Genomic DNA, 15,592 nt, shown 5'->3' with positions numbered 1-15,592 from the left:
TAACCTTAGGCTGGAAAAATGTCCTTTTCAGAATGCTGGAATTTTAAATGGGGAAATAATTATTTGATCTTAAACCACTGATGTGCTTTTGAAACAGTCTGCAGAAGGCTGCAGTCATCCAGTGAGGCTGCAGATGCTACAGCTGACTTGGGGAGTGGGGGCATAGACAGATCTACAGAAAGTATGGGCAGGATGGAGCTGAGAGGCTCATTTATAAATTCCAGCTCTGGGAATGAATGATCAGAATATGTTTCACTGACATTTGAAGTTAACTTTGGCTTCTTGTGTCTTCTTGAGCAGTATTTCCCGGCCCAGGCTTTGTAAGAAGTGGGCATAGCATGCTGCTTTATTGTAGCTGCCTGGAATGGAAACTATTGTGTAAAAACAAAAGAAACACCTCATCCAAAATACACACAAAAATTCACTCTACATGACAGACTTCTTTCAGAGTGTAAAACCAAACTATTCTGTATCCACAAGTTAAGGAATTTTAGAAGTCACCTTAGGCACCTTAATTTGAAAGAACAGCAAGTAATACTTCTCCAAATATCATTGTTTGTAGTTTTGAAATGTAAATGTTTTACTAGCTACCTGCAAATCCTGTTACACTATTTCATTATTATATAGCTTCATATAAAATTTGGTGACTGAGAATCTTAATTGTAAATATAAGCATAATTTAATACATTAATTTTAAAATGTATCGGCTATTCTTTTTTAAACATGTTAGTGATATTTTAAGACAGGTTGGGAAGCTACTATCCTAGACAAGACTAATTTAATCACTACCATAAAACTGGTAACAGAGTAAAAAGAATGGAATTACAGGAGGAAATCCACCAGTAAGAGCTTTAGGCTATTCAGAACTGTACTAATATAATAGACTGAAGTAATCAGGTCTATAAATTTCTGTCAATGTAGATTACCCATACAAGGTCTCATGCATCAGCCAAACTTAAACAGGGTCCTTGTACAGACCCTGTGAACAGGAGTGAATTTCACCCTCAACAGTTGAAAAACTACCTTTCATTCTGAATCCATCTGAAAATTAATTTTCTCCATTCTCCAGCAAAACGGAAACTGGCTCTGTCTTCTATACAGTTGTTTGAATAACAGTTTATACTACATTCACAAATAATCTGTTTTCAGGCTAAATAGAGGATTTTTACTGTTTCCTTTGTAAAACCTGGTTAATAAAAATATTGACATGAACAGTGTGTTAACTGATGTAAATGGGAGTTATATAATGAAATAAGACTTGGACAATAACTTTTTTGAGACACATGAAGACATGCTAGTACAGAAGAAAATGAAGAAAAATATCAGGAAAATTACTGAAACCAATAGAGCAGAGCTTTAGTAGAAGGAAGAATAAAGGGAGAATGAATGAACACAGAAAATGCAGCATTCTGGGGTTTTTTTGGGTAGCAACTGAAATAAAATGGCTAATAGAAAAACATTTATGCTACAGAGAAATGGTACCAGATCAGCAAAGAGAAAAAAACCAGGAAAGACAGTGGAACATTGAGTTGGATAAAGTACTATTGAAGAGAATTGACTACTATATCCTTAGAAAGCCTCTCAGTGATGGGGCTTGGAGTCCCATTCCTTGGCTGAAACAACTTCTTACACGGGGTCCGTATTTTTCAGCCTTCTGCAGGAGTGTTGATTTCACTCAATATGCATATCGCATCCTCCTAATTATCCATCTCTTTGTATTAATGATGAAATAATACAATCTTCTATTTTCTCTAATTGAGTTTATTATGGAGACATTTTTGTGTGCCTATTTTTGAAAAATGAAATTTCATTAAAAGTCAGTGTATCAGATCTTATTAATTCTATTACATTACAACATGAAACATTTCATCAGGAAAAAAAAAGACTGAATCAAAACCAACCCCAGACTTTGATAATACAGATAAAAAAATCCAATGCATTCACTCTTCAATCTCATTTTAAATACTGCAAAACTTTCCTCATACGAAGTTTTAAAATCAATAGAGAATGACTTATTCTCCTACAGAAAAATATTTTGTCTACTTTACTGGGGATTTTTTCCCCTGAAAACACTATGAAATGCCAATGCATCTCACTAGGCCATTTCTTCTTCTTCTTGTAATTAGGAAAAACTAGATAAATAAATTGATATCAATTACCTTTGGGAAAACCAGGTTGGACCAAAAGACCTTCTAATAATTGGAATAGCAGTGCACTTTGCATGCTGTCAGTACTCAGTGACAATTGCTACAAGACAATTGATACATGGTGACGTTTTCTTTGTCATTGCTGGACAGTAGGGACTTTAGTGCCAATGATTTTCTGCCATCATCTGAAAGTGATAGGGGCCTATGAATGACTGCAGCAAGATAAAGGATCCCTTGATATCCTGTAGAGGAATTGCAATGTTTTGCTGCTTTCCTGACATGTTCCATGGCTGTGACTCCAGGGCACACACAGCTGAATGGTTTTGCTGAGGTTTGGAGTCTTCTTGCTCCTGTGAAGTTGCTGCTCAGCATCACTGGTACGTGGCTAAGACCATGGCAGACCATGGGTGGAGGCAGCAGCAGAAACCCAGGGCTCACACAGTGAGGAATTCCTGTTTCACTGCTCTAGAAAAGACAGTCCTAACCCATTTGAACAGTTGTAGCAGAATATGTTGACTCTGTCAGGAGACTGAAAATTTCACTTTTAAAAGACTCAGTAGAAGCACTTGTAGTATATATCTAACAGACTAATTGCTTATTTTAGTTCTCTGTAATCCACAAATATATGTCATATAATTTAATCTGTTTTCCTAGTACAGCAGTGCATTACTCAAGAAGGAATCACAGGCACTGAAATCATATACATGAATAACATCTTTCAGCCTTATTTCTTGTGTTGGAGTGACTGAGATACTGTTCTAAAGGTTTAGGGAAAATAAAGGGCTGTTTATGGTGAAACTTGATCCTGCCTATCCATTAACTTGGTATTGTTAATTACTGCAGCAAGTTTTCATAGAGCACATTTTTTCTCCCAAGGAAATGTAGTTCGTACAAAGTCCATCCCCAATGCTCCTCTCTCTTGTAGGCAACTCTGTGTTGAGGGTAGACAGATTATCTGGCATTAACAGAAATTCATTAAGGAGCATTTCATCCACCATTGCTCCTGAATTTGGAGAGGTAAGAGCAGGGGACATGGCTCTTTTCTCAGTATAGTAACAAAATGAGCATACTGGAGACATTCCAGTGAAGATAATGAAAGTACTGGAGCATCTCTCCTATGAGGAGCAGCTGAGAGAGCTGGACTATTACACCTGCAGACGGCTTCGAGTGTGGGATCCTATCAATGTATGTAAATACCTGAAGAAAGAGTGCAAAGGAAACAGAGCCAAGCTGTGTTCAGTGGTTCAGGGCAAGAGACAATGGACAACACAAATGCAAGAAATTCCATTTAAACACAAGAAAAAAATTATTCTCTGCGGGGATGACAAAGCCCTAGCACAGTTTGCCCAGGGAGTTCATGGACTCTCCATGTTTGGCAATATTCAAAAGCCATCTGGGCATAGTTCTAGGGTACTGATCCTAGGCATCTCTTCTTGAGGGAGGGTTGGACCAGGTAACCTTCAGAAATCCCTTCCAACCATTTTCCCTGAGCTGCCCTTTGGAGGAAGTCAATCAATTTTGGCACCTCCCCTCCCACCTTTCCAAAGTGCATGGCAATAAAGAACAATATGAGTAAAATTCTAGGAGCATGCCCAAAATAAATGTGAATCTGGATGATAAGTGATTTTCAGAAGAATTATCCAAATAAAAGAAAATTAATAGCAATGTTCATGAGAAAGAAACCCCAACAGACAAGGATGAACTATTTCCCTTGCCCTGCCAGCTCCAAGAAAATGCTGTGTCAAAGCATAAAGTCACATGCATAAAAGCTGACCAAACAACAGGTTCTTGTGCACAGTTCTTCTTGGAAAATATGCATATGGGTATTTCTGTCTGCTTTCTGTACAAAAAAAACCAGCTCAGCTAATCATTCAACAAGTTAAAATAAACAAATATACGGCCCAAACAATGCTGATCCAGGCAAGACCAGGAGAATAATTAAGCATATAACACGTGTGAGTGCGCTGGTTCTTCTGAGCTTTCATTGTTCTTGCAAAAGCTATCCTCACAGGCTATCTAGAAACTGTAAATATTTGTTTCTGTGGAAGGCAACATCAAAACACTTTTAAAGCTCTTTGCCACTAGGTCCTTCTACATAACCAATGCCAGACAAACAGTATCATCACAGGGAGGAAGAAGTACAAGTGGAGTGCCAAGCTTGGTGCAACATGCAATGATCCTGCAGTTACACAGCCTAAACTGAAGGCACACCTTAAAGCAACTCTGTTCCTTCCTTGAAGTGTTCTTTCAATCCCTTGTTTTTCTCTAGTTTTGATCCAGAGGGGAAATGGTGACTGTGAAACTGCTTTTAAAATACAGCCTAGAGGTGGGCAAGGACATGCCTCTGCTCCTGTGAACCCAAGAGGTATAGACCCCTTCATCTCTGTCATCTCTGTAACTTTTCTCTAAAAAATATTTTTTCTCTATCTCTGATTCTGCTGCTATTCTATATTTTTCTTTCTCTTTCTGGCTTTCTCAGTCTCCTTTGGACTGAATTCTTTAAGGATCCTCCCTCATGGGGAGTCCCTCTTATCTCAGTTCTTTAGGTTTGAAGAAAACTCCTGAGCTCTTTAGAATCTTGTTTCTCGTGTTTATTAGAAGGTCATTACAAAACTTGGCAGGTCTCTCTAGGCTGCACAAGGTTAATCTTTGCAATCTGGTACATTTCTTTCTTCCAAGGCCAACAAGGCCTCGTGGTTCACTTTGTGTTTGAAAGCACAAAATGGCCCCAAACAACACCATTCTTTTATCTTTATACTTATTCTTACCTAATTAACAATGGGCATGTATATTATTTTTCTTAATGACCCAATCACCCATCATCTGTATGCTGCACTACGGCATTTTCTAACCAATCACTTACTATTATCCAAAACCCTCTAGAAGAAGAACATGAAGAAGTAAGAAGAAGGACAAGAGACAACACCCTAAATCTTCCATCTTGTCTTCTGTTTTCTAAATTAACTTTTTCACCCAGTGACTTAAGAAAACTCTCTAATCTACACACTCACACTTTTAGCTTTTTCTGTCTAACTTTAACAGTTGTTTTCATGTATCACCATGAAAACATGCTCATGAATTTCATATTATATGAAATTCAGTGTTTTTTTGGATCTTAGAACTAAGTATAAGGAACAAGGGCACACACTCTGTATCTCAGACACCAGCAATCTCTTCCAAACTTTAGTTTTTCTTATGAAACTGAACACTGATGCAAGAACTGTACTGGATTTTGTATGCCCTAAACATGAGGATAGAAGGACCTGTCTCACTCAGGACTTTCAGACATTCCTTCAGTAACAGAGCACAGTATAAGGCAAGTGCCAAGTCCCTGACCCTCTGGCTCAAAGTCTGACATCTTTTTGCTTTCTTCATTATTTTTTTCTTCTTACTGTTTAGAAACACAGGAAATCCCAGAAACACTCCCAGGGAAATTCACCAGCTTTAACACAGTGCCACTGCAATGATCTAGATTGTTCTAGACATCTCTATGGTGCTGGCAAAAATTAAAGAGTATCTTTGACAGACTTGTGACTTTCTAGAGTGACATTTGGGGGCCACATGGATAACCTGTAGCATTTAAAATGCCATTGAGCATCTATATTCATACACCTGAACAGCTCTCTCTTATGACCCTTCTGGTGACAGGGCTAGAATTTAAAGATACAGAAAAAAAAAATCTACTTATGTTCCTTGATGTAACACTACTCACACCATCCAAACAATCCTATGAAAAGAGAGATTACTAATTCAATTGTTCCACATTTAGGGACTTCCCAGATGCTTTAAGAATTCTTGTGAAATTGTTAGCCTGGCTCTTTGGACTCAAGCTACAATGTGTGTCTCACGTATGATCCAAGTTTGAGTTTATTTTTTTTTGCTAGGAAAAAATGCTATTAAAAAGCTTTCAGCATTTACAACCTAAAAAACCTGGGATAAAAGGCCTCCTGTCTTAAAGGCTGATAAAATACAGAGATTGCAAACTGCAGTTTCAATACAATTGTCTATGTTTGTCTGCTTGAGAAGCAGCTTTTTTACACTATATGGAGGCTAAACATTTCACCTATTTCATAATATCAGTAATAGAAGAATTGCTCTTCCATTATAATCCCATTTTATGTTTAAATCACAAAGCAGAACCTCTGTTTCATTATTGCTTAATGCCAGAACAAATGTTATCCTTTTCCTTTTGGAGAATTATAAACTGTGTCTTTATTTACTTTCATGGCACAATTTTCACACATTTGACAGATCATTGCTCATGTTCTTCATTGTCATGATACTAGTGAAATGTAGCATAAGCTCTGAATTTGCCACTGCTGTCCAATCAATAAAAAGATCACACCATCTGAATAATGCTATGATATGTGACATTATCTATTCAACTGTTCTATTTCTTGGGACTTGTGAATACTGTCACATTGAAAATGAACACCATTTATGCTGACAGAATTTTCACCATTCAACACTTTTAATGAATGTATTTCAAAATGAGGTACCAGATTAAATAAATTTCATGTCATATCAAAACAGAGATATCATTATTTGTAGCAGCAAAGTTCCAAGTAAATTACAGTGGACTTACACATGCAATGCATTCAGCAAGAATAGGGTTTTCAAATAGCATAAATCTTGTTGGATGTCAACTTGCCACAGCAGTGATATGTAGACCTTATTCTCCATATTTTCATGACAAGAACAAAAGTGTGTTTTGGCATAGTTTTCTAATGCATCAAACCAGTATCCAACCTAGAATTTTCTGCTAACACAAAAATTTACTAAGGAAGCTCTGCACCTTCAGGAACAGACTCCTATATCCTTCATTGCCTAAAGAGGGCTATTACCATACATTTTTGCCATAAAAATATTCTATCTAGAAACTTTTCCCATGGCCATGTTATTTTAATGTGTGCATTGGATCTAACAGTCTTTTTCCCTTCATGAGGTGTCCTTTCTAACAGAATCACACCATTTCTGGAAGAATGGCTCTGGGATAGGCTCTCATTTGAATTACCAAGTTCTTGTCCTACACGGTACATAACATTCTTACAGTGCAACAAGAATTACTTATACAGAACAAACCACTACTGCTAAGCAGGGCCTTCAGAGCATGAAACTGTAGCAAAGTTTTTGAGTGAAAAAGTTTAAAAATGGATCAGTGTTTTTCTGAGTGTAATATCTTGGTACCTAAAGTCTTTCAGTGTCTTCAGACAAGAGTACCTTTGTCTTTTAGTAAAGCCAGTCCTGAGAGGGTTAAATGAAATTTATGGACAATAATGTAAAGATTGACAGTAAGAAAGACTATATAAAAATGGTTTATCAGAATTTGTGTGATTTAGAATTGTTTCAGTCAGCTATTGTACTGTAAAAAAATGAAATTGCAATGAACTTCATTCTCAGACCTGATTATCTCACTATTTCCATATGCAAGCAAATGAATTCACATTCCATTAAAATAATAAGAACTGTGTGTCATACTTACAAGAATACTGGGAATCTAATATAGACTTCCCACCACAGACCTATTTGTTTCTGGTGTAATAGTAAAAGCCACCATGTTTTCAGTTCTGTCTGACACTAGCTAACAAAGTTATGTAAATCCTGCCGTATGAAAAGACCTGAGATAGGATTCCTAGAGTGAGCTCCTATTGTCCTAGCATAATATTCACCAGAGATTTTCCTTGTGTCTGACTCTCTATATGCTCAATATGTGCAGTAGAACTCGTGAGATGTTCATTCTTTAGAACAGTGTTCTTCCAGTTGTCAAGGCAAAAGATGTGAGGAAACAGCTTCTCAGCAGAGGAAGCCACACTGTTCAAACACTTGCACAGAAAACATCAGCAAAATTATCCTGCAGGACAGGCCTGACTTTTTTTTCATTTGTTCTCTGTCACATTCCTTCTCTCATTTTGCAGTCAGTTAAGCTTCCTCTCCTTCTTTGGATAGGTGTCATTCTTTCAGAAGCTAAAAGAATCCGTATACCATGGGGTGATCACTGCATGTAGTGGAGCAACTAACACAGAGATCACCTTTTCTTACTAACCAAAAAGAAGTAAATATCTGCAAAGATTAGGGCTGTATGCACATCAAAATTTCAGTGATCGGCAAGCCAATCACATCCCTAACTGCTGGACCATCTCTCCTGACAGAGCAATGAGTTTAGAAAGCTCTTCAGAAATTAATCTTTAAGTCTAGCCTGAGGAAGTGTTTTTATATCCTTAGTTTTAATGAAGAGCAAGCAGAAAGAAATGTTTAGCATTATAACTAATGTCCTCTCTCTCTGATTTTTTACACTTGTAAAACAGGCAGTTGGTACTTAGATATTAAATGAAGGCCATAGAGAAATTGATTTTGATTACACATATAAGTAGGTAGATATTTCTCCACTATACAAATAGATAAAATGAGACACAGCTGTTAACTGAGTCTCCTCACTGACATAATAAATTAGGAATTAACTTATCAGTCCCTCAAGAGGCACTGTTCAAGTAAAAAATACTTAAAAATAAGTAACGTGCATTTTGTAATGTCTTCAGGAATTCAGTGTCTCTGTGTTTTAAGGCTTCAAGTATGATGTACCAATTATCCAGCATTTGGCAATATCCATTTGTAAGTTTGTAGAATTCCTCAACATCAGATTTTCTAAACTGATTTATATGACAGGTGAAGAAGAAACAGATTGTGCATACCTAGAGCAGTTTTAAATTAATGAAAAGATATTTATATTTCTTCCTTTTCAGCCAAAAATCATGTTACAACACAAATAAGCTAAAGATGCCATAGTGCGAAGCATTTTAAAGAAAAACTAAACTAATATTTGAGGCAGACTTAGTACCACATTCTCATAAAGTCACAGCCCTGAAGGGTAAAAGAAATTAAAACATGTTAAGGCTACTTTTGCTTTTCATAGCCCAGCAGAATGTGTTTACACCAGTCACACCGTTAATTGTCTGAATGCCTAAAAATGCCTAAAAAATTGAATTTTGTATTCAGATATTAAAAATAAACTACTGTTTTTACTCTCTATTTTTTTAATGGTTTTCTCTAAAGTTTATTGTACTTCAGACTCTGTATTATAAGCCATGAAGAGCAATTATATCCTAAAGTATGGTGATCACTGCTGAATATGATACTTCAGGTGAAGTATATAACTAGTAATCAGGCATTATTAATTCCATTTAGTTTGATTTATCATCTGTTTCTCCAGGAATTAAATATAGTATTCTCTCTGACATGTGTACTGTAGTTAGAAATTCAATAGCATGCTAGAAGAGATTGGTATGATAATGCCTTGTTGGTCACTACATTGCAGCTTTCTTTAAAGTGTTAACTGTGAGTAAACTATTTGCCTACTTATATATATGTAAATATTAATAACTGAAACTTTTGACCTTGACAAATTGTGATCACTAGTACTTGAGCTATCTTGAATCACTTCATTTGCGATATTCTCATTAGATAGTCAAATTAGCTCTAAAATATACCTTCTAATTGCCTCTAAAAAGGATCCTGGTCCTCTGATGAGTTGACACACTGTTTTGACACATGTAGCTGATTTTTTTTTTTTTTTGTGTGAAAGCTTTTTCAGCTGAAAAATCCTTTTCCATAATGAAAATTTCAATTAAAATATGGTTTCATTTTACTTTCCCAACAGTGAAAAATATAAAATTCCATTTTTATTTATCTAATCTAATTTTTAAATTTTGTTTTCTTTATCTTAATCTCCCTTTGTTTTTCATCCTTCACTTTGTACTATTATCTAGTCAAAAGATGGAAAACACTAAGAAGCTAGGCAACAGTTGCCTCATATTGCACTTTTTCTAGAATTGCTGTTATATAGTTACTTACAACCTACAATATTTGTTTTCCTAGAAGTGTATGAGTTAAATAATGGGGTTGGTAAGGAGATGTGAATCAAATGGCAAGAGAAAGAGGAAGCACATGGAAGTCAGGAAAATGTTGTCAGTTAGAACTGTGGTCTTCATGACCATACTCATTGTTACTGTAGTGGTAGGAGCCGGGCCCTCCTTGTGTTATGTTCAAGATATATAAAAATAGTGACTTAGAAGGATCTGAAGTTCTACCCAGACTTCAGGTGTGCCACTTGGCTGCTGCCTAAGCTACAGACACGAATTTCCTAAGTGCCACAAATTTTGATAGCCACTGAAGTTCTTCATGCACTGATAGCTGTACTTTCTTGCACATCTCAGTGTGCACCAGATGTCTCTGGCACCTGTCCTATGCTTAAGGCCAGCATGAATCTTAGCTTAGATGATCTCTCAGCAAACTTACTTCAGAGCCTCAATGCAGCAAAGGGGCCAGCATACCAAAAGTAGCAAATTCCACTGGCTTTCAAGCAGAAACTGACATGGCATGCCTGCCATATCCATAGGTTGATGACTGCAATCCTCCAACTGTTATAATCAGGCTGAAAAATATCTAGCCTGGTGGGAAAAGGAGAATTAGCCACATTAATGGTTAAGATAATGTTATTCAACAAAGCATGTGGCTGATAAGGCAAGTGAGCTGTGGGGACAAGACACAAGACACTTGAGGAGAGAGCACTTTCTTTGACCAGCCCAACTGCTGACAAAACAAATGTGGAACTACATGCTCATCTCCACTTGTGACCTGGTTCCAGTTCAGCAAAACTCTTAAATACACATCCAGGTGCCACTAAGGAAGCAGACGTCTGTGTGCACTTCATGAGGAGCTAACACTGTACATCAACTCTGATTCTGGCCCATTAACTATGCAGCACTTAATAAAGTGCTTAAGGCTTACAGCCAAAACTATATAGTTGGAAAATATACCTGTCTTCCCAAATATAGTCAGGACTCAGGAACTACAGAAGTAAATAAGGCTAACAAGTTAAGTTTACTCAATCACTAACGTTTTCATAAAATAGAATAACAGAATCATTAGTGTTGGAAAAGACCTCTAAGATCATCAATCCCAACCATTAACCAAAACAGTACAGTTTCAGCGGCCTGGTTAGAAGCACAAAATTTTGTTGTTCTATCCACCCCACTTCTTAATGGTCTGGTTGTTAATATATAACCCTGGAAGATGGGTAATTGAAATTCTTTCAAGCTGAAGAAGGATGTGAATCCAGCTACACTTCTTCCCAGAATGCTCATCTAACAGGACCTCTTAAATAATAAGAATTGTTTAATTCTTCATTATTTAATCTTTTGAAAAGAAAATATTTTAAAAAACTATATATACATTCTGGAAAGATCAGCAACCTGTGACTACAGTGTTGGACACAAGCATCTCTATAAAATTCAACACAGCACAGCTCACCTCAGTATCTTTTTTAGCTTGCTGTTGGAAGATGTCTGCTGTGCTTGCTGGCTTTTCTGTGTCCTATTCTGAGGTCTCTAAATCTGCCACAGGGAGGACCTTGAAGTTGGGAATGAAGTAGCACAAGTCCTGTCTCAGAGCTAGCCTTTGAGACTTAGCAAACATTTCCTGAGTCATTGCTATTTCCTGACATTGCTGTTTCCTGAATCAGGGTCTACAGAGGAAAACTCACAGCAGCTTTAGAAGAAATTTCAGGTCTTGCCACTTTAATCACAAATTGAGAATTAACTAATCACTTTAAAGTTAAACAACTTCTAAAATTACTTTCTATAAACAGATGCACTATTAAAGCTGTTTTGTTTTTAGAGTGATTTTGGAGATGTTAATTTGCATGATCAATTAGTAGAGAGCATGAGAAATACATGTGGCTATATGCTAACATTTTAAGTTTTTATTTAAACAGAACAGAAACATACCCTCTTTGATACTCGGATGACCTTCCAGATTTCCATGTACAGTATCTATGGATTTTTAAGCATAATTAACAACTTCCATTTCAGTATTTAAGAGCTTCAAGTTCTGTTTCTTTGACAGTCAAAAGCTAATCAATCTTGTTCTCAAATGCTAATACAAGCAATTAAAAATAACATTAATTGAAATACTGCAGGGGCTCTTAGTTTTTTTTCTTAACCTCATGGCAACACTAATTTACAGTACTAATTAGTGAATTGCCCTTTGTATTATAAATCTTTAGAAGGGAGAACTGGCCTTTAAAGCCCAACAGAGAGATGCAGATGGTCACTGCAGTTTCAGTAAGCTTTCATACTAACTATCAGGATATTCATTTCACCACATAACTAAACATGATGGATTACATTGTTTACAATGAAGAATATTAATTTCTGCAAAGAAAAATGTGTTGCCCATTTTTCCTATTGTAAAACATGCAAATATTCTTTATATAATAAAGTATATTCTGCCCAGTTTTCCGATTGGAAGAAAGACTGTAACTACCTCATGTGAAACAAAGGAGAGAAAGGTAAATGGGCAATATGTTATAAAATGGATCAAGACAACCTATGAAATATGGATAAAAATATATAACATACTGATTGTAAACAAACATAATTTAAAACTTCTTGCTGAGCAATTAAAAATTCAAAAGAACAAAAAGTAAAATTAATACTTATGAAGTAACAGTTAGAAAATTATTCCTATTTTCCTTAATGATTCTTTTCCAGTTTAATTTGTTGTAATGGCCAGTTTTATTCTGTAAACCAAGGCAGTTAGAATAGTTTCTTTTCCAGAAAATTACCAAAGGCTCAGGTGGTTCCTTGATTTAGGAACAAGATTGGGATTTTTTAGTGATCACACTATAATCTATGTAAATAAGAATACTGATTTTTCCTTGGAAGTTCCATTGTAGCATCATTCTTACACATAAATGTGAAAGTACACTTAGGTCCCTCTATAGTCCCGCAGGCTGATTTTTCATGTTATTTTCATGTATTGTTGTTGTGGATTTTGGAAATCTGATACGAATTTTTCACTTTTGTCGTGGTTTAACATAGGTTCGGTATTTAGTTAATGAAAAATCCCCGATCTATGGAAGTGATCCCCTGTAAGGACCTTGGCAGCTTCCTTCAGACCTGACAGAACCAGCCAGCTAGCTGGTTTTGAATATTGATACCCTGTTAAACCACTTAAGAGGGCTAATGCGCCTCTGAAATCTCACAGAGATATATTTACACGTACTTACCCAAGACGAACAAGCCCCGGGAAAACTCTCTCGCTCCCGGCCTCGGAACAGGTCGCTGGCCAGGCCGGGCCCTGCTCTGCTGCAGACCGAGATTCTGCTGCCACAGAGCTCCAACCACGGCCCAGAGCCGGGCCGGGGGCTGCCGAGCCGCCCTGCTGGCCCCGTGGCAAACCCCAGGGCTGAGAAGAGAGGCAGCCCGGCAGCCTGGAGCTGAAAGCAGCTGGGATTGACCGCGGCAGGGCCGGACACAGCCGTGCAGCCCGGGCGGCCCTGCCCGGCAGAGATCACACGGACATCCGCAGGCCCGGGAGAGATACTGGCTCTTCTAGTGCACAGAAAAAACTTGCAGACATCAGTCCTCTCTAGTGAGATAAAAATGACAGGGTGAAGACATATAAAGAAAACAACCTGGAGACACCAAGGTCGGTGAAGAAGGAGTCAAATCCCAGATGGCAGGAGGATGAGGAGATGCCTTAGTCTTGGGCTGATACTCTTTTGTAAGGCTACGGGGAAGTTATAATTGATACATCAGACTATTTTGGTTTTCCCCTGTAACTTGTGGAATGCACTGGGGCATGTATCATTCTAACCCCAGCCATGAGCAGAGGCACTTGTGTTGAAGCAAGCAGATGTTGAATAGCTGTGATCCATTGAGAAGCTTGAAGAGAGAGATGAGAGAGATGAGAAACCTTGCCCCAGGGATGGACAAAGAAAACCTCTGTTCCCAGAGATAAAAGAAGAGAACTTTTGTTTCTTTACTAGAACGGTTTATCCTTAAAATTGCACACCAATAAACTGAGAAGCCCCATGGTTGTAGTTGTGGGAAGATTGCCAAACCATGGGAGGTACTTTGTGATTGCGGATTTCTGGGTGGCTGCTATTCGTGAAAATTAAAACCATGAGAGAACTGTTTCTTGTGGAAAAATCTCCATGGCATGGTAGAAGAGACTCCTCTCCCTAAGTGAACTAAGGAAAGATTATTTTAAAAGTGGTAAACTGACTGAAAATACCAAATTTTTTCTTTTTATGTTTTCAGTGAAAAAAGAGGAGTTAGGGGGAAGAGAACTGTTCTTAAGGATTATTCTGAATTCTTATTATTTTTCTTTTAGTTAATAAAGTTTTCTTTATACCCTTTAACATTTTGGCCCTGCTTTGCTCTCCTCTTAATCCTTATCTCACAGCAGAAAATGAGTAAATAATTCTGGTAGGTGCACTGGCGTTTGGCCAGCACTAGACCCACTACATTAATTGGTGCATTGGCCAGGAAACTTGGATTGGCAAACCAAAAGCACTACAGCTTTTTAGTAACAGCTGAATGGAAATACATCATCTTGAATTTTCCACAGAAGACATCGTCTGTGCCATGCAGAATACCTGCTGTTATACTCCATATATTCACTGGGCCACAGCAATGGGCAGGTAAGAGAAGATACTGTTTGAGTAACATGAGAGGTGAGGTGAACACAGGTAACTACAGAAAAGTATCATAAGCCAAGTCAATCCCTGAGAGTTTATGTCTGATATATAGGGGTTGCTACTGAAACTCCAGCCTTCCAGAAATGCATATATTCCTCTTAGAACAATGGCAGGTCCTAACTGCCACCAGGAGAATAATTGGTATGTTTGACTTCTTGCTGATGTCATCCCTCACAAGCAGATGGCATATATACAGGGAGATCCCCATTTAAAACATAACACTCTTAGGGCTCTGGATTTGAACCTGCCAATAAACCAGGCAGCCTTAGAAAAAGTGTGAAAATAGATTTTAGACCTTTACTGGGATGTCACTGTTTAAGCAGTAAGAAAACAGGATTGTAAAGACAGGTAGGGTAATGATTAGTTACTAATAAATGCTGCATTAAGTAACCTTTATTTCAATTGATTACAACGTGTTCCTGAAGATGAGTATTAGGATCCTCTCCTGACAGCTTTGTTCCAGACAAACTTGTATGTAAATAGCCACAGCAGAAATCTGTACTGGCTGCAAGTTTATACTCTGGTTCTTTGGCTGAAGCTGAAGCACTCAAAAATAATGTAGCGGAGCTTCTCTGAAGTGCAGGATGATGATGGCCTTAAGAGATCCACATACTTGCACATTTTTAGTACTGGGTATGTCCACATTAACAGGGATTGTGCTGTTAGCACACAGATTCCTGTATGCAGAGGCAACATGGGCCATATGGGCCTCTGTAGGCCTCCGCGTGCTGAAAGGAGCTAGACAACCAAATTTAAACAAACACAGGATCATAAAGTGGTTGGGTTGGATAGGATCTCTCCCACTAGGTCAGGTTGCTCAAAACCCCCTCCAGCCTGGCCTTGAACACTTTTAGGAATGGAGCATCCACAGCTTTGTAGTCTAACCTCTGTGCCAGAACAATTC

At 37.6% G+C, this 15,592-nt stretch overlaps 2 protein-coding genes across 2 annotated transcripts in view; one reads left to right on the top strand and one right to left on the bottom strand.

Annotated features, from left to right (window-relative positions):
- Positions 1-15,592, bottom strand: part of LOC111928147 (uncharacterized) — a 128,183-nt gene that overhangs the window by 110,169 nt on the left and 2,422 nt on the right. Inside the window, exon 3 of the mRNA XM_086889186.1 lies at positions 13,213-13,537. Within this exon, the coding sequence (XP_086745312.1) occupies positions 13,213-13,537 (325 nt within the window). The remainder of the gene's footprint in view (positions 1-13,212; positions 13,538-15,592) is intronic.
- ADGRA3 (adhesion G protein-coupled receptor A3) overlaps positions 13,061-15,592 on the top strand; it is a 118,877-nt gene continuing 116,345 nt past the window's right edge. Inside the window, exon 1 of the mRNA XM_086891682.1 lies at positions 13,061-14,631. The gene's annotated coding sequence lies outside the window, so the exon portion shown is untranslated. The remainder of the gene's footprint in view (positions 14,632-15,592) is intronic.

Source organism: Cyanistes caeruleus, chromosome 5, assembly GCF_971803275.1.
Source record: "Cyanistes caeruleus chromosome 5, bCyaCae1.hap1.1, whole genome shotgun sequence".
Taxonomy (NCBI): Eukaryota; Metazoa; Chordata; class Aves; order Passeriformes; family Paridae; genus Cyanistes; species Cyanistes caeruleus.
Note: the sequence above shows the minus strand (reverse complement) of the source record. Positions and strands in the feature narration are given on the sequence as shown.